Raw genomic sequence first — 22,823 nt, forward strand, 5'->3', positions numbered from 1 at the left:
GTCTCACAGAATTACACAAAGGTAGAATTATTGTCCAGCCTAATAAACCTTAGTTACACCCATAAAATACTGGATATCAAGTGCTTGGAGCCCTCAGTCAGTTCTCTCTTGTCTGGGAATGCTCAAGGATTGCTCAAAGTAGGCTTTTTCTTTTTCAGACTAATGATGCAGAAGCAGGAAAGGAATCATATTTTTCCTCAGCTAGACTTTTCCCATGCTACCACTGTGTTCCAAGAGAGAAATATAAAAATCCCAAAGGCAACTACCTCAAGAAAAAAAATGTAAGTTTTTTAAAAACTTTTAAAAATCAGTTTTTAATTTCCTGCCACATTGCAGCCAGCATGGTAGAAGTTATCAGTGGTCTGAGAAAGGAAGCAAGAGAGGGGCTCAGCCTGTACCTTTTTTGTAGGAAATGACTAAATACTGAAAACTGTGTCATCTCCAGTTCAGCTTCATAGTGCTTCTCATATATGTTCAGTTATGAGGTGTGAAATCTCACTCCAAACCAAATTGCTAGAGTATTTTTTTTTTTTTTTTGTAATGCAAAAGATCTTCAGAAACATGTCAGCAAAAAGAAAAGCCTGGACAAGAGGATCGATTTGACCCCCTGAAATTTGGGCTTATATCTCAACTTTATCCTCAGCTGCCTGCCCTCCCAGGACCAGCCTCACTTAAGGCTCTGTGATGCCGGCACCAGGCTGTAATTCCACTCATTGCACTGGCACAACCCGGGACTCCTGTCTGTACAAATCAGGCATGGAGCTGGAAATCAGCCCTCCCTGTTTCCCAAAAGTACAAGTAATATAGTGAATTGCTCCTCTGTACTAAGATCTAGACTAATTAGAAGTCAGGAAATTATTTCCTGATTCCCAAAATGATCTAATAATTTGCTGCCAATATTTATTTTATTCCCTCATGTACCATCACCAAATCCTTCATTCATTTATGTTTACCTGTTTTATATTTTTCATTCTCACTTTTCAAGCTAAAGAGACACATTGTTTAAAACAAAGCTGAGTACTTTGAACCAAACCAATCCCACTGCACCCTGGAAGAACACACGACTATTTTGCTGCAGCTATTAGAAAACCACATTTGCTCTCTGATCTCCAGAATACTATTTATGGTTTAGATTCCACAGCACGACTGATTACATCTCATTGTTCCCTACCTCACACTTACCTCGAATAGGACTTGTAAGGCTTAATTAATCAATCATGTATATATAGTCTTAATTAGATTGTAAACTCTTTGGGGAGTGCTGCTGGTGTTTGTGCGTTGTCTAGAGCAACACAGCTCTGTTTCTTTTCCAGGAACCTTGTGCCACAACACAAATTCATAGATAAAAACAACAAAACAATTGGAGAGAAAGGGCAGTAGAAACACCCAAAGCTTAATTCAATCCCCTTCCCAGTCTTACATAAACAGCAAGAGCTAATATGGACAGAGGACACACAATTATATGCAACAAGAACAAGATCTGTGCCATGAAAGCTGGTGCCAGGCATTCAGAGAGCGATCAAAACTTGGCCTCCCGTAAGGGCTGATGATCTGTTCAGATGATCAGCGTTGGCACTTCCCACCCTCTCAGCATTTATGGAATATTTAAAAGTGTGTAGCAGGCAAAGTTTTTCTTAAACTTCCTCTCTGCTCCTAGTTGCATGTCCTAGACAGTGTAAGTGCCTTTAACTTGAAGGAATCCTTTAGTAATTTTTTAAAGCATCTACCCAGTTTGTTTCAAGCGCTTTTCAAATATTGCAAAGGAACAGACATTGAGTTTTTACCAAACATGAAGGATTCTAAGCATCGAAACACCCTAATGTGTGTCCCAATGCGCTACTAGACATTAGGAAGCCTTATTCTTTCCCATGAACTACCAGGTTGCAACTCCTTGCTGCTACCAAGACAGAGGGAGTGCATCAGTACTACTCAATCCAGGATGCATAATGCACCTAAATTTCATACTAACACCCAGACAGTGTGGCTGGACTAAGAGTAAGGCAAACAGAAATTGAGAAAAATCTTCCCTATCAAAATGCAAAGCAGCTCTACAGAAGTTGCTATTTCTTATTAGCTAAGGTAAACTTTAATATCTGTGCTGTGGCTGTGCTGCACTGTGGAGTCTAGCGTGAGGTCAAGAAAGGAAATGAAATCCTGCTAACTCCACCACCCAGGAACACATACATCCGGAAACAGTTTGGGCTATTGGGTTATACAGGCTGAACTAGGTCATGGTCAGGCAAGTTTCTCAGAGGCTGCAGCAAGTGTGCAGACTTGGTCTTCTGAAAATTAACCTTTATCTGGTAAACTTGTCAGCAATCAGAGACAAAAATATGGGGTGATGAATGATGCACTGTTCATTTGGAGGAGAACAACTCAGGGAAAGTTGCTTCTGCTTTGTCTAACACAAAAAGACAAAACCGTGTTGGCTGAATATTTCTGAGCACATAAGGCACTCAAATCCCAGTGATCCTGGTATCCTGCTGGCAGGCCTTTGGACTCTTGGAAACTGTTAGACATCAGGATTGTCACCTGCATCAGAGCAGTGCCAAGAGCTCTCCTTGCCTCCAGGACAAATGAAGCACAGCTCATCCACAGCTTCAAATCCCTTTACATCAAGTCACCATGGAGTCCCAGCAAAGCCTGTGGCTCACACCTTCGGGGTAACATGCTTCTCAAGAGAACGTTAAAAGTTTCATTTTCTGTTGTCATCTATTTTATCGAATGAAAGTGTAGCGGCTGTTAGTAGTGCAGGACCATGGCATGCTGCAGCAAACCTTCCCAGCAAGTCTTGTGAAATTTGTTTCTGCTGATGCAAATGTGCTATTTGCTAGAGCTCGCCATTGCTATCTGATGAACTCCTATCCTATGCCTGAACGTGAAAAACACAACCCGCAGCCCAGAACGTGTGGATCACTGTGTTCTCAGGAAGTATGCAACTAATATAACTATTTGTGCTCTGTCTCACTGAACGTAAAAAAGAGGGGTGAAAAAAACCACCACTGCACATCAAACACCAGTCCTCACACAGAAAAGCCAGGGACTGCATCTGCTCAACTAGTCTGGCCTTTGTGAGGGGTTATATTTTGCACTTGGTTGTAGCACCCTGAGACATGCAGAAGGAGATTCCCTGAATATCAGTGTCACATTCTGGGACGGGAGAGCAGAAGAGTCCATCACTACATCTGTTACAGTGGATCTTTTAATCGTGCTTTTGTATTCATTAGCTCAGTTAGCTACTGAAACATCTCTAAGAAAGTTATCAAGTTAGGCATGCATCAGATTTTAGTGGAAAGCTGTATCTCAAATGAGAGATACAAGATATTAAATCTGCATTTTCCATTAGATTATTTCAATACGTCAGCCATCTATCCCTGTGCTGTCCATTAGATTATTTCAATACGTCAGCCATCTATCCCTGTGCTGTGAGGACTAGATGTCCCCCAAAGCTTCACTGTGCAATCCTATATTTGATATAGGGCTGTAAAAGAATCTTCTGGAAAAAACATTTCATCAGTGTATCCCCTCACTCCCTCAGTCTCCATTACAGACCTTACCTGAATAACACTAAGAAAGTAAGTGAATAAAGCATCCAAATGCGGGAAGGAGAAGCACTTATGAACTGTGGGGGAGGATCCCGAGAGCCCATGTACCCCTTCACTGTTGAGCCAGCAGTGGCAGCCAGGAAAGCTTCTCTAGGGCATCGCCTCAGGCAAGGAATGCCAGAAGGAAGGATTGAGAGGAGGTGGGTGTGTCTCTCTCCCCAGCTCCCCCATCTTCATGAACTCCTTGGTGGTTCTTCTAGTACCATGACCTCATCTGCCTTCACAGCTGCCTCGGCCCAGCACAACTCTACACAGAATGCAAAAGCCACAACTGGTACAAGCAGGTCTTCCTCAGCTGCTGCCCACTTCCCAAATGGAATTTACACTTAGGTTTCTTATAGGGATACAGACAAATTAGCAGGAAGTAACTTTTTCCTCTTTTAGGTTTGAAAAAGTATATTTTTATGACATGCATTTATTTTGCAGTCTTTTCTTTCCCTATTAAAAAGAATGAAAAGCTCAGCTTTCATGGTAAATGCTGTTCTGCATATATGTGCTGGTTTTAGTCTTTTACATAGACATACACACAGAGGAATTTGATTTTGCATACTGACAGATATCTCTTTGTATGTACACGTGTGTATGTGTGTGCATTTACACACGTAAAAGAGAGAACATGGAATAAACGGCTCCTGTTGGCTGGAAAATACATTGCCATTTCAAACTTCAAAGGGAGTATTAAAGACAAGAAATGAATCACAAGAAGTTTGAGAAATGAAAAATATTTTTGCACTTAACACCAAGGGCTAAATTGTCCACTGTATAAATCAGTCTCTTTCATGGCACACAGGAAAGAGCTTATTAGCAATGGTTATACTGTATAGCTAATGTACAGACTCATTAATGTGTAATTACAGAATAAACAATACCAGACTTCTCTAGTCTGTTTTGCAAGGAGAAAAAAATTTCCACTTAACACCACAATAAGCCCATGATAGGATACTAGTTTTACTAGGCTCTACTAGCAATGTGGTGGTAAGATGAAACAAATGTGTTGCTACACCAGAGGTAATGCCTCATTACCATTATTCCTTCCTCATCTTTTATATGTGTTGGGCTCCAAAGCCACTGAAGTCTTTTGCTACCACAATTATAATTTCTCATTTTTATTTCTACTTGCCATTATGTGGACAAACGGGCAGGAAGCTCAACCCCTCCCCAGAAAAGCCTAGTTCCCATTTGACTTCCAGATAAATTGTTGTAGGTCCACATCTGCAGTGGACAAAGTCCCAGTGACCACGCTGGGCTTCCCCAACTCCCCTCCAATGTCCAGTGACAGGAGTTGCCAGTTACAAAATGATTCAGATTCTGGGAGGAAAAAGGACGAACCCTGACTCAGAAAGGAAACCCATGCCATGTCAGTGCAGAAGGGGTGTTCTCACCTCTTTGCTCATGGCTTCAGCCTGGAGAAACCAGAGGGGGTGCTCTGCTTACGAGAGACAGAGATATTCACAGCCCAAATTGTGAATACATCCAGCTGAGGGACGGGTAGGGATGGATCACAGACAATTTGACACTTTGCTCAGCCACATAGGTGCTTCTTTCCCTTTGCAAATCTGAGCACAAAAACCAAGCAGTGGGTCTCAGTCAACCCCACAATAAGGTGAATAAATTTTTCATAGTGAATTCTATATGTGCATGTGTTGTTCTTCCCTGAAAATAAATTCTCACATGGAAAGACCCGGAAAGATATCTCTGAAACCCTGATGTAGCATGAGGGATGCAGAAACAGCAGTGTTCCCTAGCTGGCAGTCGCCATTTCAGTGCTAATGAAACCATCCCACTTCAACACCAACCACTGCCACCACTTCCGAGCATTGCAACACATATTCACAGCAGGAAAAAACAGGCTCAAGAACTCACTCCATATAATGCTGAGGTGCACAGTACTGTGAATAAGGGACTAATCTCCCTCCAAAAAACCCCTAAGTTGTCATTAAAAATCAGAACGCAAAGTTCTTAACTTAGACAAAAACCAAAACACAAAAACCACCAAAGATTCGGGAAGTTCAAATCCATAGCGGGGATGTTGGCTGATCACAGCTTCTTACAAATACAGGATGCTTTTAAATGATGAAATATGGAGAATGAATATTTCCTCTTCTAATAATTGCAACACAAGCTGAAAGTGTCACCAACTTTAGTCAAAACCCACCTTTCCATTGCAGTAAACATTTCTGTTACGTTACTTAATCAGCAGGGAGGGCAAAATCATGTGCAGATACTCTCTCTTATATGAAAGAATTATCAATTCCTTTTAAAGCTCCCTTTTTTTTTTTTTTTTTTTTTTTAAAGGAGGAGTCATGGAGCAGGCAAGTTCTTACATTGTTCCATAAAATAATCTAGAAGTTACTGAAAACTCTGGTAAGAGCCACTTCCTCAGAAGTAACATTTCCAGGGTAAAAGCAACTGGCTTGTGTGAAAGTTCTCCTTACTCTTCAGTCTCTTCTCTTCTCTTTTTTTTTTTTTTTTTTTCTCTGTAGACTCTGAATATGTGGCTTGGAAGAGTGGAAGTCAATTCATTCTGTCACATTTCTCCACTTTTGCTGTATTTATTACACTTCTCAAATGAGATAATTTCAGACTACCTTTTGGGGAGGAGAAATGGGGGAAATGGAAGGTGGAAACTGAAGAGCAAAACATGGACCTTAACTTTTTTTTTTTTTTGGATCAGCCCTGTTTTGGTTGGAAATTGAGAGTAATTCTGTATTTGCTCTGCATTACTAATTCTCTGCAAACCTTCAACGGGGTTCTTAATCCCATTTTTAGGTATGGATTTTGGCATGTTAGGGTTGAAATCTTATTTACATCAGAGGGGTAGGAGTTACTCACTTGCAAAAATCCCATTTGGTGCCTGTGGTTTTACTATGGCTGATGGTGGAACAGTAGACTAGATACCTTCTTGGGATCTCTTATGCCTACAATTTAGGCCCCTAAAATGTTTTGGGGAAACTGCAATAGATGCAAGAACTAGGCACTATTCCTAACTTAAAAAAGTATAAAAACCAAATAAAGAGAAGCACATACTAAATGGGTTACTTTACTAGGAATTACATTCCCTGCATGTGCACCTTTACAACACAGAATTCACTTACTGGGGAGGGAGCAGCAGAAAGTGTCTCACATTGCAGGCTGCAGGTCTAACCCACTTTTGGGCTGCTGCTCTGCTGGCTCACTTGTTCAGGGAGGCAGCTAGATGAGGCAGGAGGGAGTTTCCAACAAGCTGTCTCTGGAGGCCAAAATCCTGGGGTGCTGACCAATCCACCTTCACAAGTTAACAGCTTGTTGTGGTCACACTTCTTCACCATAAGTGACACGCTGTGAGGGTAAGTCCATACAGGCTGCTATGAGGTACCTAACTACCTGGGGCAAAGCTTTTTCCAGGGGCACCTGGGGCAAAGATTTTTCCAGAGAGACCATCTTCTGAGGCTTCAAGAGAACTTGTATAGTGAGCTCAATGAGAAAGGTTCAGAGACAAATCTCTGTCCTGCTGCGATGAGTGATGTTTGCTCCTGGCTTTAGGACTACAGCTCCAAAAAAGGAGCTCCCTCCATCCCCAAGCCTTTACCATAAAGGGCTTGTTCTACGCTGGGGCAACCTGTGGTGCCACGTAAATCCTTCCCTGTAAATTTCTTATGTGGGGATGCAGCCACAGTGATGCTGTGTTTGCACATTTTGCTGTGGGACAGAGCCCAGGGAGCTCACATCCAAGGGGAGAGCAATACGGCAGGTCCTCTGCAGCCAGAAACTGTCTCCTCCCAGGGAGGCACCGCAGCAGGAGCTGAAATTACAGAAATGGGAGGAGAGGCTGAACAAAATCAAAACAGCAGCTTGTTCCAAAACGGTGCCTCTGTAAAGGCAGGTGGTCCCTATACCATGCCTCAGTCCAGTGGTTAAGCTTTTCAGTCAGGGTCCACTCCCGAAGAGCACTCAGGTTGAACAAGAACTTGTTCAAGGGATAAAGCAACAAAGAGCAAGCAAGCAATAATACAGAATAGTGGGATGGTTGGTGTTGGAGGCTTCAGATGCATAGTCATTCCCTTAAAATAACCTGAGGTTTAGCAAGCTGCAGTTATAGAGGTCGTCCCCAACTTAAAATAAGTCCCCCTTCCAGCCAGAGCCCTGTATTTCTGAGTTGTGCTGCAGCCACGGCTGAGATCCTGCTAGATAATTTTAACTCCCAAGCTAGAATGGGGCTTATCTCTGAGGCACATCTCTTCTGCTCAGATAAAGACAACTTCCTCTAACTGCAGATTAGATCAGCAGGTTCAGTATCCGTACCTAAAAGTCACACAGCTAAACACACTGCATCTCTCCAGTTCAAACAACGCTTGTCGCTTTCTTACCACTGAAGAAACAAAACTTGCACAGTTCCCAAGCTTTCCCTGTCTTTTGCACTGATGTTCCCCTCTGAAAACATAGCAGTACCCAGCAGACACTGATAAAATAGTCCACAGCTCCACAAGTTACACAGTTCTGCAGAAATAAGGGAAAAAAAACATAGCTTCACCAGCCACTGCAACATCATGTTGCCATACAGTGGCAACTGAAACCATACTTCTACCAAATGGGCCAGGAATAAAAAAAGTCCTTGCAAAACTAAATAGAAATCACTAGAAAAATACAACTCTCTCTTAGGATCAATTCTGTTGCCAAGGATTTGATTTTATCGTGTGCTCCGGTTGCATCAGAGGACAAATTTTTACGTGCCTGCGTACCCAGTGGCTCTGCCCTGGCTTTGCACGGGCTGCGTTAAGTGCACTAATACAGCACAGCCTACGCTGGAGCTGCGGCAGCTCTCCTTTCCAGACTGGCTCACTCTCCCTTTGAGAAACTACTTTCAAGTTTGTTTTGAAAATGTTTAAAAATGTAAGCATTTTTAAATTTGATAAAGTAATTTGCCTTCAGTAAGAGGTCTGTTTTCCACTGGCCTTGTGAAAATTCATGCACATTTTGCTAAGTCCTGGCAGTGTGGCTAATTCCTCAGCTTCCCAACACCCGGATACCTGGGTCTTCTGCACCTCACTCTAGCACACTGTTTCACACTATGCACATGCAAAACATACCTTTGAAGGCTGGTATAAACTGTATATCCTATACAGCATATATAAGTGCATTCATGAATTTTGTAACATGCCTTCTCACACTAAACCACCCCCCATCCTCCTCCATACAAATTCCAAGAAGAGTTTTGCATACAAAATGAAAATAATCCTGACAAAAAATATCTTCTGTGTTCCCCTTAAAAACAGGTAAGTCATACCGGCAGGGTCTCCAAGCATGCAATACCAGTCCATACTGGGGACTGGTACTTTGGGGCTAGAAATAGGGGCTTTGGATCAAACAAGAGGGGAGATTCCCAACTTCCCTATTTTTAAAAGTTTGTAAAATATTTTAGTTACAAGTTTTTCAATTCCTTCAGAAGCCTCCTCAGTTGGACTTTCAAGCCCTGTTTCATTGTGGAGGGTTAAAGACAATTCTTAAAGCTCCCCAAATCATCTTGAAACAAATTTTCTCTCTGCTCTAGGAGCCAGTCGGGCTACATCAGGTGAGACAGCAATTATCAGCAATTATTTACAAAGACTCATCTACTCCTATGTGCTTTCATACCTTTGAACAGCACAGATGTCCATCTGAAACCTGAGCAAGTAAACCACATTACACAGCCCTCCAGGTTCCTTTAGAATGATTACGCATCCACACGCACACATAGCACACGTGAGTTTTATTACCAATATACAACACACTGCCTTCATAGTCACTGAACTCCTACAGGAGTAGCGTGCAAAGATGTTTAGCTCTGGCAGTCTTTTTCCTCAGCCCCTTTCCCTGCCCTACAGAAATGTCAGGGCAGCAGCGAGCTGGACCTGCCTCAAGCAACACGACCGATTTTGCAAGCTGGGGTGGGGCACTTCCCCTTTTGGCTTTTCTCCCTTCTACCCTCCGTCTGCAGCCTTTCTACACTTTTACTCTGCCTCCACCCAGCTATGTGTGAGTTGCAGCAGATTTATGTAATGGCGAGCTGTTGTGGTTGGCCTGGTGGCCCCTTAGCAATGCTTGTGTCCCTGCTCTCAAATGGTTGAGCTCCTTTTAAGGAAATAAAGCACTGAAGCAGCTCAGAGTGAGGACACTTGCCTGCACCACTAACCAGCTACTCGTGAAGGTTACCACTTCTGAATGCCCATGGCCAGGAAACAAGACCCCAGGATGTGAAGGCAGTGCCAGCTTCCCAGTGATGCCAGGCACCATGGCTCTGCAGCTACACAGGCTTTTGCTTCAGTAACTGGGTTGTGGGAGGGAGGTAACTTGACACTTCCCACTGGAGGAGAAAAATGTCAAAAAGCTCTTTCCTTTTAACATCTCTTCCCATTCTAGTGTCCTTTATTTTAAACAAATAGAGAGTTTCTAACTTCATATAAATCTCATCTGTCTTCTACTGGTGTCTAGGATCACCTTTACTTGTTACTTTGGGTATCTTCTGTCAGTTATCCAACAGTTTCAACCCAATTTTGTGAGATGGGTTCTCCCCACCTCTTCCTCTCAGAAAGAAGAGTATCTGTACACATTATATATTCCAGGTCCAGACTGTAATCTGTGACTATGGTGGTGATCACTTTTTTCAGTGAGAAACCCTTGACTTCTGTGTTGGAAGTCTAAGTGGTCATCTTCAGCATCAGATAGCTGCCTGTGCAGAAATGGTGAGCCCACAGCCTCTTTCAGAGGCCAGTAACACTGTGAAATGGCTTTTTGTTTTTTACCCATTGATGGCCAGCTATGGTATGGGCAGTTATGGATAAAGGAAGGTACTGCTTGCCCTTCTAGGCAAATGCTACCACTACAGCAAATGTCTTTTTCTGCATGAAATAGGGTATGACCTACAGCTCACTGAGTCATTAGCCTCCCACACATGGCTTGAATTAGGATACAGTCCCAGGGCAGAAAGAGCCCTAAACTACAACCATCTACCACACACAGGATGCTGAGTACTGATTATCCACAAAAGGTGCACGCAACATTTAACCTGAATCTTGAACAGAGACAGTAAGAATCAGCAGAAGATATTCTGAATCAGGTCTGATGTTATAGGTTAGCACAGGAAATAGGGCTGCCTGTCCAAAATAGGCTGCAAAGCACTAATTCTTAACAGAATGGAATTTCAGCGGGATGTGTATTTCTAAATAATTTAGATAAAAGGATATTCAGGAGAGATGGTAAAACAGAGTCTCTAGTGCCTTAAAGAGCTGTGAAAATCTAGCTCTTTGCTTGTCTGAAAACGTTCCCTGTGTGTCTGGAAAAACTAAATATAGAGCAGGTGGGTAAGAAGAGTAAGAAAAAATAAACTAATTAACAAGCTATAGGTGCCAGATCAGCCTGAGAAGGAAATATGGGGTGGAAAAGAGGACAAGGAAGCAGGAAGGTCTAGGGGACAGAGCAACAGCAGTGAAGTTTGCAGGAGGAAGCTGCTCAAGACATAGTGGCATTCTGGGAGTTACAACATTAAAAACATAGCAAGGTCATCAAGGAAATGAAGAGACATAGCAGTGACCAGAACACGTTTTTTTAATATGTTTCTGCTTTGCTGTGCTGCTTGGGGTTATTACTAGAAACTGTTGATGACTTTACTTCCACAAATGACCTTTTCACACCCACTTACTGTTTTTGCATTGGTCAGAAGCAACACATGTCTAGGGTGCCTCTGCCTGGGGACACAAGTCAAAGCACAGATTTCATGAACGTCTGGACATCTCTCATGAAATTTGTACCCTCTCTAGCCATTTTAAGTGAGATACTCAAAATCTGAAGGCAGCCAGTAAAATCTGGCAAGTGAATTGAGTACTTTAGCTTCAGAAGTCTACACCTTCATTCTCAGAGCAGGAGAGATGTTTCAAATGGTTCTCTACCAGTTCCATAGCACCACGTTCAAATTTCAGTTTAGCGTCAGAAGAAGCAAGAAAGGAGATTTTTGAAAACACGCAGAGGAGTTAGAGCCTATCTTTCTTTTCTAAAAATAGCTTATTTCCCCTCATCTTTGACCTTTAAAATGCTAAATTGATGAAAGAGTTAATTAAACTTTTGACTCCAGGGTTAAAGGTTTCACAAAGTGTTAGTACAAATCTGAGTAAGCAAACGGTCATTTGATCATTTCTATCTCACAGGCTGATTAAAATTCACAACAGATTTCTCACCTAATTTTAGTAAGATGAGGTAAATACTCTTTTCATTTAACAAACCTGCAATTTCCATTGTTACCTCTATAACATTACATGTACAAAAATGTCCTCCAGAGCCTAGTGGCCCTATTCCATAAATGTCTGACTCAAATTACCCTTCCTCAGTGCATGTCATATGGACAGCTGATCTTTCAGGGCATTAGAGATTAAGTGGAATGCACTGTAAATCATATGTTGAAATACAGCAAAATGCATAGGGGATTCCCTTTTGATGAAGGAAGCAGATGGGACATTAGGAAAGTCATACAGAGAAAAATTGTTGCGTAGTCATATCTGCTCATGTGCATCACCTGTCAGTTATCATAGGCCTCAGTCTATCTCCTAGCTACAAGATATACATAATATCAGTGGGTCTTCACAATACACTCCCACCTATTGTTCTTCAAACAACTTTTTTAGATCATCCTTTTCTACTTAAGTTTGGTGATAAACAGAGATGAGAAACACATCTTAGGACTTGGAGATGACAGCATTGCACTGAATACCAAGGCTGTCTACACTGCCATGCCACTGCCTACGTAGAAAGACAGTCCCCTTCATCCCCAATACATCTATGAGATCACGTAGGCCAAACACCACTCCTAAGGCATCAGTTTATCCCTAACAGATTTTCTTTTGATTATGATCCACAATGTGCGTAGCAATCATATGGCTCCTGATATATCTGGGGCATGTGTGCAGACTGTTTTTGTAAAAAAGAAGAATTAATTTTTTTCAGTATACTGTTTTTAAAAAACTTAGTTTGGGGCTAGAAAAAGAAGCAGTAGAAGAGGTAAAAGTGTATGCAGCTTTACAAAAAAGATAGACATTGCAAGCACTGGAGTTGATAACTACAGTTAAGATCATCCATAAAACAGAGTACTGTGAATTGTCTTTGTTTCTGTTGACTATGGTAAATGTCTCACTACAAGATGTGACCCTTCAACCAAAGAGCTATGTGTAGAGAAAGTGGCTGTAGAGGAAATGTTGAAGTCAGGACATGGAAAAATCTAGTTTATTGCTGAGTGCACAAAGTACAACTAATGAGAATAACAGATGGAACTTACCATATTTAGGACACCAAATATAACATTTTCTCCTTCTTTTATTACAGTAACTTCTAATATGTATTTATATTGATATATAATTGAACTGTTGGGAGAATCATTACAGCATCAGCAAATATAAATTTCATCTTTGCTGGCTCTGTATGATATTTGTGAGGTGAAGTAAATTCAATGCAATCAAAAACCCTGTTTGTTTCTTTGGGTTTGAACAAGGGATTTTAAAAAAATTATTATTTTTTAAATCAATGCTTAAATATTTTGTAGGGTTTAGTTACTGTGGGAGAAAGGAGGCTTAACTCATTTTACTGAGTTGATACACAAGCAGAAAAGGCAAGATTTTGTCCAAAGAGTTTTGGACTGAGAAGCAAAGCACTAGGTAAGTGATCAGATTATTAAAAAGTATTTTTAAGAAAAGTAATTTGTTCATAAGGTATGTCAATATACATGTAGGAGCTGAACTTTACGCTCACATTTTTGGTAAGAGAGGATCAAGTGGTAAATGGAATGAAGATGAGTAAGAAGCTGCATTCTCTAGTAGCTAGTGCTGGAGTTTGGGAGTTCCTAATGCTGCCACCATCCTGCTGTATTACCTTGACTTAGTTATTTTGCCTTCTGTGCCTCCCTTTCCACCTATCATCCTTTACTGCACTTCCTTAGATAATAAACATTTAAAGGCACTTGCAATCTTTCTGTAAACTGTCTTCTACCCTGACTCTCATTCTGATAATGGGAATGTAAAGATGATGAGCAATACTTTTATTTGTGGATAAACAAACATATTTTGATAGTCACTCCTCTCCTGAAATATTTTTATCATATAGGGCACTGATTACAGCATTCTGGGAGTTATTGTCTTCTCTTTGCTTTTTTTTTTTTGCTTTTTTGTTTTTTTCCTAATAGTAAACAAGCATTGTGCTCAAGTGATATAATCTAGTCTGTTTTAGTGGACTACATGTGAGCTGATGCAGCAGCATTGCTAGTCCTTGGTGTGGAGTCCAAGATCCAAGAATAAACATTTTGCAAAATCATCTCTGGCCAATAGTTTATTTTAATCCAACAGACTTTATCAATTGTGGACTTCTACCTAGAAGAATAAAATTCAAGTGTTTTCTAAAGTTCTCCCAGTTTAAAAAAATCAAGGGTAAATGAAGATCAGATATTGGAATCTGAAACATATGAATACTATGTGTGTTCTAATATGACATTTCTAGAGAAATCTGAATAGCAGATAACATTCAAAATAGCATTCAAATTAATTAAAAAAAAATACCTGACAGTTTACTGAATTTTTATCAATTCTGAGTTCAGATAATTTTGACCTGGAACAACATATTTAATTCCATTTCCTATGCAGAACGAAAACCATCTTTCCTGGGGAGAATTTCATGCAATGTTATGCTTTAGAAATAAGATAAATGGTAGGATCTTTATAAATTCTCTGTGAATGAAAAGGCTTGCTGTCCCTCAAAATACCTTTTCTAAGGAGAAGGTTGCACAAAACCCACTAAGCACCTGAGTAATCCCGTGCAGAACAAGATGAAAAGACACAGGACCTGCCTGTATACCAGCTTGCTGAGTAGTACTTCAACATCACTGGCATATTATATACTAATATTTCTTATCAGAGTGGACTAGTCATCTTACCCAAGACTCTCTCATTCTTAGCACTCTGTTGGCCTCCAGTACTAGTTGAAAGGTCCTCTGGTACAGGCATAGGTTCATCTGCATCATCTGGGACATCACTAATTGGAGGACTTTCCTTTCCTAGTAGTGAAGAAAGTAGCATCAGTTAGTCATCAGAGTACCTCATTTTCAAATAATACCGTAAGAGGAACCACAAACCAAGTAAAACTTAACAAAAAAGTTACACACTACAAAAAGCATGACATTGTTAGGACCAAACCCTGCTGTCCTGCAGAGAAAGCTTCTTTTGAATACAGGGGGATTATATTTGTGAAAAGAATGCATGATGCATGGCCAGTATCTCTTCAAAATTTACTGGTCTGGATACAGAGTTATCAGTCTTACCATTTTGGATATTTGTAACACACATGGATATTTTTCAGCTGATATGCTCAGAAGATCCAGTTTAGACAACACAGAGTGACAGATTACAAAAGTTATCAAATGGTCATCTTTTGTAAAAACTCTTCTTTCTTCCACAAATGCTCCTTGAGAGCACATCCAGATTTGCTTCAGTGACATAGTGAAGTCTATCCCACAAGTATTCTGGGGCTCTAACAGAACTACCCCAAAAATAAAATTTTGTCTCCAACTAAAAATTCCACTTCATTTTCAGCAAGCTTCACTAATACCCACAGATCAAGCTTTGGCTGGTCCTTGTGCCTACAAGTAATTAAGTGCTGTAGCTCCTGGGACTTCCTAAAACGTACAATTAGCAGAGGTCAGTCAAAACATGACTTCAAGGGTTTTATGGTCTCTCATTTGTAAAGAGGAAATGAACCTCAGTATCTTGTGTACACAAGGTTTTGCAGAAGAACACAGTCTGGTGCTTTAACGTGTTATAGGTATTATGGAACTCTTTTAGTGCTGAATGTAATACAATAAGGACAATAACTCTCTTGCTAATTATTGCACTTCCAGAAATGATGAGGTTTCTTGGTTTAGCTCTCAGTCACAGCATATATGTCCTACCCACACTACTACCCCTGTCTTGAAGAGCTTCTTTTAAAATGACTTCACACATCTATAACAAAAGCATGCCTTGGAATCAACTACCAAAAGAATCACAGAATCATCTAGGTCGGAAAGGACCTTGAAGATCATCTAGTCCAACCTTTTACCTAGCACTGACAGATCCCAACTACACCATATCCCCAAGCGCCATGTCAACCCGCCTCTTGAACACCTCCAGGGATGGGGACTCCACCACCTCCCTGGGCAGCCCATTCCAACACCTAACAACCCATTCTGTAAAGAAATACCTCCTAATATCTAGTCTAAACCTTCCCTGCCACAACTTGAGGCCATTCCCTCTTGTCCTATCACTTATTACTTGGTTAAAGAGGCTCATCCCCAGCTCTCTGCAACCTCCTTTCAGGTAGCTGTAGAGGGCGATGAGGTCTCCCCTCAGCCTCCTCTTCTCCAGACTAAACAACTCCAGTTCCCTCAGCCGCTCCTCATACGACATGTGCTCCAGACCCTTCACCAGCTTCGTTGCCCTTCTCTGGACACGCTCGAGTAATTCAATGTCCTTTTTGTAGTGAGGGGCCCAAAACCGAACACAGTAATCGAGGTGCGGCCTCACCAGTGCCGAGTACAGGGGTAAGATCACTTCCCTGTCCCTGCTGGCCACGCTATTTCTGATACAAGCCAGGATGCCACTGCTCTTCTTGACCACCTGGGCACACTGCTGGCTCCTGTTCAGCCAGCTGTCAATCAACACCCCCAGGTCCCTCTCTGACTGGCAGCTCTCCAGCCACTCCTCCCCAAGCCTGTAGCGCTGCTGGGGGTTGTTGTGGCCAAAGTGCAGCACCTGGCATTTGGTCTTATTGAAACTCCTACAGTTGGCCTTAGCCCATCGCTCCAGCCTGTCCAGGTCTCTCTGCAGAGTCTCCCTACCCTCGAGCCGATCAACACTCCCACCCAGCTTGGTGTCATCTGCAAACTTACTGAGGGTGCACTCAATCCCCTCATCTAGGTCATCAATAAAGATGTTAAACAGGAGAGGCCCCAATTATCTAAGTGAGTAGTTTCATCAACTATTACTAAAAGGCTGGTCTTTGCACTAATAGCAAAGACTGGGATAGGCCCAGAGCAGGATTTGAACTCAGTAATGTTCACATAAGACCTTTGTCTCCAAAATGGAGATGTTACCAATTTACACTGATGCAATCTAATAGACATCCTGTGGCAATCAGCACACCAGTAAGGGCAGTAATTTCATGGCACAAAGGCCTAGCAAATTAGTGGGTTTTTTCTAATGAGAATTCCCTCATTAACACACAAACATTCATTAATTCTAAAATCACTTCTCAGAAAAGGAAATATTAAACCAAATGTAGCTTACTTAAGTGACACCAGTCTGGTGATGGCAGTTATGGATTTGACCTGAAAGAAGAAAACGGTTTTCTCCCAACCTGCTGGATGGAGCAAAGCATCGTGCTTTCCAATCTATACTGATCATGACAGGGGGTGAAAATGACAGGTAGTTTTAAGTCGTCTTCTGAATTAGCTGGTTTGGGTTGTTTGCACAAATCTAGGTTTAAATGAACGAAATGATTGGGTGACTGCATTTCTTAATGTTGCATTTATCAGATTGTGGAATAATCTCTGAGCAGGAGTGGTGGGAGCGGCATCAGGTGAACCATCTAAAACTGCAGCCAGAGGACTCGAAGGTAATGAAGGAACAGTCTTGCACTGGCAGACGTACTGACTACATGACTTCATAAGGTCCCCTCCTCCTCCAGCTTCCACAGGGTATTCTTAAATGGGCAAAATCACATCACTGGAAGCAAGTGCAAGAGCGAAGGTGGATTGCGTAAGTGGAAAAGAAGGACTACGAATTGTAGAGCAGACGAAAGTAAAAGCAGGAAGTTCATTAAAACAGTTTTTGCCATTCACTGTTTAGCTTCTTATTTAGTTATTCCCGTAGTTTTTTTCACTATTTTTATGGGATGTAAGGAACTTAAATAACTGCCAGCAGCTTTCCAATGCAAGTCCCATCCTGCCAAGCTGAGGTATCTCTTACAGATAGGATGCATGGGTGAGGAGAGACAGCAGAAATATTTTGCCTTTTTCAACACTTCCCTCCCCACCCCAACAAAACAGAAACAAACAACCAGAAGTTTGATCAGAGGGCAAGAGGCAGTCTGGTGAGAATCCGCTATCTTGACACTACATGTAGGTTAAAGAAATTTGTTAAAAAGTAATAGTAATCAAAAGTCACCTGCATAGTCCAAGGTTCAAATTGTGTTCCCAGTTACAACAACGGAAGTTGATGATTGGACTTACTCTAAATTCAGAAGAACACTTACCCTAAAAACCTGAAGGCTTTTTTCTGCTACAAACCAATATAAACACACAATATTAGACCTATGAAATAACAGATAGCAAAGAAAATCAAAACTTTCTTAGTGTGTAATTCGGCATCTGACAATAACCAGGCTAAGCAGTCTTTTGGAACAGAAACCTGTCAGTACTTTCCCAGTTTATGGTGAACTGTTTGGTTCACTAAAGAGATATCAATCTTCTACTTGTTAAATTAATAGCCGTTTGCCAGTTGGCATGAATCAGACTAGCCTCATGGACTTGGTGGGGCAGAAGCCAGAGTTCTGATATGCTTCCCTCTTTGTAAGAGACTGCAGTTAAGAAAGCTTAGCAAACTTGGCTTTAATGACTCATTTCATATCATTTGATTTCTTCCTGTTACACATGATCGACAAATCCCTGCATGCAAAAAGGCAGGGAGAAAATAGTGGATTTAAAATAGATATATTTGTTGAGCTCCGTGTCTTGGATTCTAGAGCATGGTATTTGTATTTCATGCCTTAACTACATCTAAATTGTTACACCATGATAAGTTCACTTCTGCATGGTAATCTTACTGATACACAATCTCACTAATATCCTTTTGCCAATGAATTTAAAAATGGAAAGGGGGTGGGGGAAAGGAGGGAACAGTTTTCCATTTAATTTCTAACAGGCATGTCCAGAACAATAACTGGTCGAAAGGATGGAGCTGAAACAAACCCACCTAGTGGCAAGTACTGGGGTAAATTATTAAAATGTCACATAACAGAGCGAAGTACTATAGATTTATTCCATTCCCATTTTATATCTTTGTTCAAAAATAAGAAGTGAAGCACAAACAATGCAATCTAATGTTGGGGCAGGGAATAATTTTTTTTTTTATTTTTATTTTTTTATATCAAACGAAAAAGACAAGGGAGCTATAGAGGTGAAGTTCTGTTTCTGGCACTGCCACTGATTCATGGTGCCCTTTGTTAAGTCATAAATGGAGATAACTGCAACAGCAGGCTGTATCATACCATCCCCCAATTCATCCTGAAGCTCTGAAAGATGATCTCAGATTTCCAAACTGCCATTTCTGTATGAAAATTGTCAGAGAAGTACCTAACCTATCAATGGTGCCTGGTAAGACCCTCAACTTCTCTCTACTTCAGTTTCCTCATCTGTGCCCTAACAGTATAGTTAAAGACAGGAGGAAAGAGAGAAAGGGAACAAAGTGCCCAGCCCAGTAAGGTTTTATGTATCCTTTATTCCTACCAAAGTCTGTAGCCTGGTGTCTCTTTAGCACCTCCATTCAGTTCTGAGAGCAACTGAGTTCATGCCAGGTGGGGGCTGCTGGAGCTATGACTGTTAAAAAGAAAGCCAGGGCAAGATTTCTTACAGAAATCTCATTTTCTATCCTTTTGCAAACTAATGTAGGGAGTATTTAATACCAGAGGTTGTTTCCTATGGAAACAATAGAATCACTGGAGAAGTTATGCAAGAAAAACAACATGCACATTTTTCTGGATGAGAGTCACAACCTAGTTCACATTCCCTTTTCAGTGCTAGAACCTTAAACCTCCAGTGATGAGAAGAGGGTAACTCTGGGACAGAGGTCAGGATCTCAGGTGGGAGATACCAGCCCAGATTACACTCATTTCCACCCTCCCAGGACCTAGCAAGAACATCAAATGCAAAACTCTTCTTCCTGCTTTTGCAGAGGGTGGCACAGCTTCGTCGGTGCTAGGGGATCTTTTTATGTTAGATGTGGAAACATTTGTACTGTTTTTTCACCTTCCTTAACTGTCAGGCCCTAGAACTGAGAAAAAAAGAAAAAAAAAGGCAGGAAAAATACTGCTTGTTAAGTGAGATATTATCTGTGTTTTCTGACTCTCTTGTATGGGTGCCGGATACCGTTTGGTTAAATGTATGTCAGCTCTCTCCTCATTTCAGAACTGCAACTGCTTGCCTCATGAAATATCACTTTCAGGAGAAAAATAAAAAGTGTGAACTCTGTGCTAGTCACACAGTATTTCAGTTCCTCCAGGAGCCAGCCATGCCTGGATTCCCAGAAGTGGGAATGCCTGTGTGCATGCAGGGTTTGGCTCACTCATGCTAGTTTTATACTGTCTTGGCCCAGCTTGCCCCTGCCACACCTGGGTCAGCTACAGCTGCACAAAGCACATGGCTGCAAAACACTGCTTTTGAGCTGAGAAGACTGTTTCTACGGACCTATTTTATTTCTGGGTTAAAAACCAAAACAAAACCCCCAAAGAAACCCCCTAAACTGATTTTATTTCTTAATTCATTTTTTTTTAAAACACAAACAAGTGTGCTAGTGAACCAAGTCACCTAATTCCTTAGGGTCAGAGAGCAAGCTACACCTGATGAGCACTACTCACAGACCAGGAGAAATAAATAAAAGTGTTTTTCAGCTGACAAGACCATCTCACACTCCTGAAACTGTGCAATTGTCTAACTGGCTCCCAATATATAGTAGAACTCTCTCATCATGCAAGGAAGCATCCCAGAAGCATACAGAACCCCAGGAGAAGAAGGAGAAAACTCCTTTCTGGATTCACCAGACTATGAGAAAGAAGTAGGTAACATTCCTGTACCTTCAGATCCTCTACTTTTGAGGTCTAGTAAGAGCTTACGAAGAACCAATATCTGTGGAACCTAATCTGACAAACTCCTGTTTCCAGAAGACTGAGTTCACACACAACTCAGATCATAAATGAAAGTAAATTAGCAAGTTCTTTCTTTGACCAGTTGTTCACAAATCCAGCTAACAAACCCATACAACTCACAGCCTCTGCTCACAGAAAGTACCAGATGCTCAGTGACAGAAACAGCAGGAAGAGTTCAAAGCAGATTTTTTTTCCCCTGTAAACTGTTTATGTAGGGCTAACTCTTATCAGAGGTAAAATTCCTCTTACACTGATTTTTTTTTTTTTTTTTTAAGAGAACCCTCTCTCATCACAGAATAATACTATTCCCATCAGCATGATTTGCTGAAAAGCTAAAGCTCACAGGAAGGTACTACAGTAGTTCAAATCCTGGAAAAATTTTGAGAGCTACAAATTATATACATATATTATGTATATGTTTACATGTACAGAAACATTCAAAATGGTGAAGTTTCTTGCAAATCTTCCCTCTCGAGGAGAGAGGCAGACCATAAGGAAGGCAAAGTGTGTGACCTTCTAATCCGCTCCTTGACTCAAGGCAGCATCTCCCACACTGCTCCTCTCCATGTCAAAAGTGAAAAAAGCAATGCTCTGGTAAGAAGCAGCAGGTGTGGAGCTCAAAGTAACGCTGTTGTAAAGAATACCACAAAGGTTAGGTGTGGGTATCCAGGGGGGCCTGTGCTGCTGCAGAGAAAGAGCAGGTCGGTGCTCCTGGCCCCAGGACCTCACACAAGGCAGGAAGGGGTTTCTGCAGCAGGCAGAGGAGCTGGGCTTGGATCACAGCGCCTCTCGCTGCTCCGAGCAGACCCACGATACTTTGTCTGCATAAAGGATTAAAACCCCACTGTTTTTTCTGCCTAGGCCACACATGCTCCAAGCACATCATGTATAGGACAGGTTTTGTTTCATTTACAAATTGTTTCAGCATGCAACAAAACACTGATGTGTAAGTATATCCAGTTGCAATTTTAAAATTGTTACCTGAGGAGGGGAGTGCAACATGCCTCCACAGGGCTGATGAGGAATGACTTTCCTGTACTAAATGTAATTGGTAAACTTCTGTTGGCATGAAGGATTATTATATTGTTGTTCTTTCAGACAGAAAATATCTTTGATTTTCAATTTTCAAATGACACTAAAATTTCTGGGTTCTAATTTTTGAGAAAACTCAACATTTTTAAAAAGGAGGGAGAAAAAAAAAAAAAGAAATTGTGTTCATATATTTCAGAAAAAAACCATGACCTAGCCACCCACACTGCACTCAGACCTTCATGGTCTCCTATGACTGGCCTCCAGGTCCTGAGCCGGCAGTGCCCAAGAGCTGCCTCTTAAGAAAGAGCCTCAGCCCAGGTATCTGCCTGGAGCCATCTTGGGGATGGGGCTGCAGTGCTCCAGGCTGAACACTAAAAGTGAAAACTGAAAGCCATTAACTGTTGCAGCTGCCAACATATTAGGGAAACTAGAAAAGAGACTAACTTGCCGTTATTCATCTGCGGGGAATATGTATTATCTTGTTAAGCCACTTTTTTAAGGAACTCATTTCCAAGGAAGTTTAGAATAAAACCCTTCATAGGAATATCAATACAGGGTAAGACTGTAAAATCCTATCCATGCCACTACAGGGCAAATTTTAGAAACCTAACTTCCCTGCTGCTTAAAAATTTTTTGAAATATTATCATCTTGGACAAAACCAGTTACAAGCATAAAGCCTCATGTCAATCAGTCCTTTTTTTTTTCTTTTTTTTTTTTTTCCTAAGTGTTTATAAGTAAAACTGAATGCTCTGGGAAAAGCCAAATAACCCTATGTTTTAAATACAGTTTTTTTGCTTTTAATTAGTATTTGTCCCTTCCCACCTGGTGAACTTTGTTTGTTCTATATTTATTTTATAACAATCAGAATTTTGCTCCCAGAAGAAAGAGTGTAAATATGCACCTGACCATGCTTCAGGGGTATGCTACCACAGGTTTAATGCAAAATTACATCTATGTTTCTAAATTCCCTTGACTTCTTTATTTACCCAGTTCCTTTTAAAAAATCCATGCACTGTTGGGCTTGATATCAAGTGATAGCATTAATTATATCTTAATTCCCACTCTGGTTTTAAAAAAAGACCCAAAGCAATTTTATTGAGAACAAGAAAAACATTGTACTGTGCTAGAAAGATGAGCAGGAATTCAGGATTTTCTTTGTAGAAGTATTCTTTAAGGACCTCACCTGAAACCTGGGACATATCTTGAGCCTCATCTGTTTCCATTTTCCTCAAGTTATCTGAGAA

At 41.1% G+C, this 22,823-nt stretch overlaps 1 protein-coding gene across 12 annotated transcripts in view; it reads right to left on the reverse strand.

The window, feature by feature from the left end:
* IKZF1 (IKAROS family zinc finger 1) overlaps positions 1 to 22,823 on the reverse strand; it is a 73,509-nt gene that overhangs the window by 36,723 nt on the left and 13,963 nt on the right. For all 12 annotated transcript variants that reach the window (XM_074825461.1, XM_074825516.1, XM_074825475.1 and 9 more), the window contains exons 2-3: positions 22,763 to 22,816; positions 14,527 to 14,646 (exon numbers count right to left, since the gene is read on the reverse strand). In XM_074825461.1, the coding sequence (XP_074681562.1) occupies positions 14,527 to 14,646; positions 22,763 to 22,802 (160 nt within the window). In that variant the 5' untranslated portion in view covers positions 22,803 to 22,816. The remainder of the gene's footprint in view (positions 1 to 14,526; positions 14,647 to 22,762; positions 22,817 to 22,823) is intronic.

Source organism: Strix aluco, chromosome 1 (assembly GCF_031877795.1).
Source record: "Strix aluco isolate bStrAlu1 chromosome 1, bStrAlu1.hap1, whole genome shotgun sequence".
NCBI lineage: Eukaryota > Metazoa > Chordata > Aves > Strigiformes > Strigidae > Strix > Strix aluco.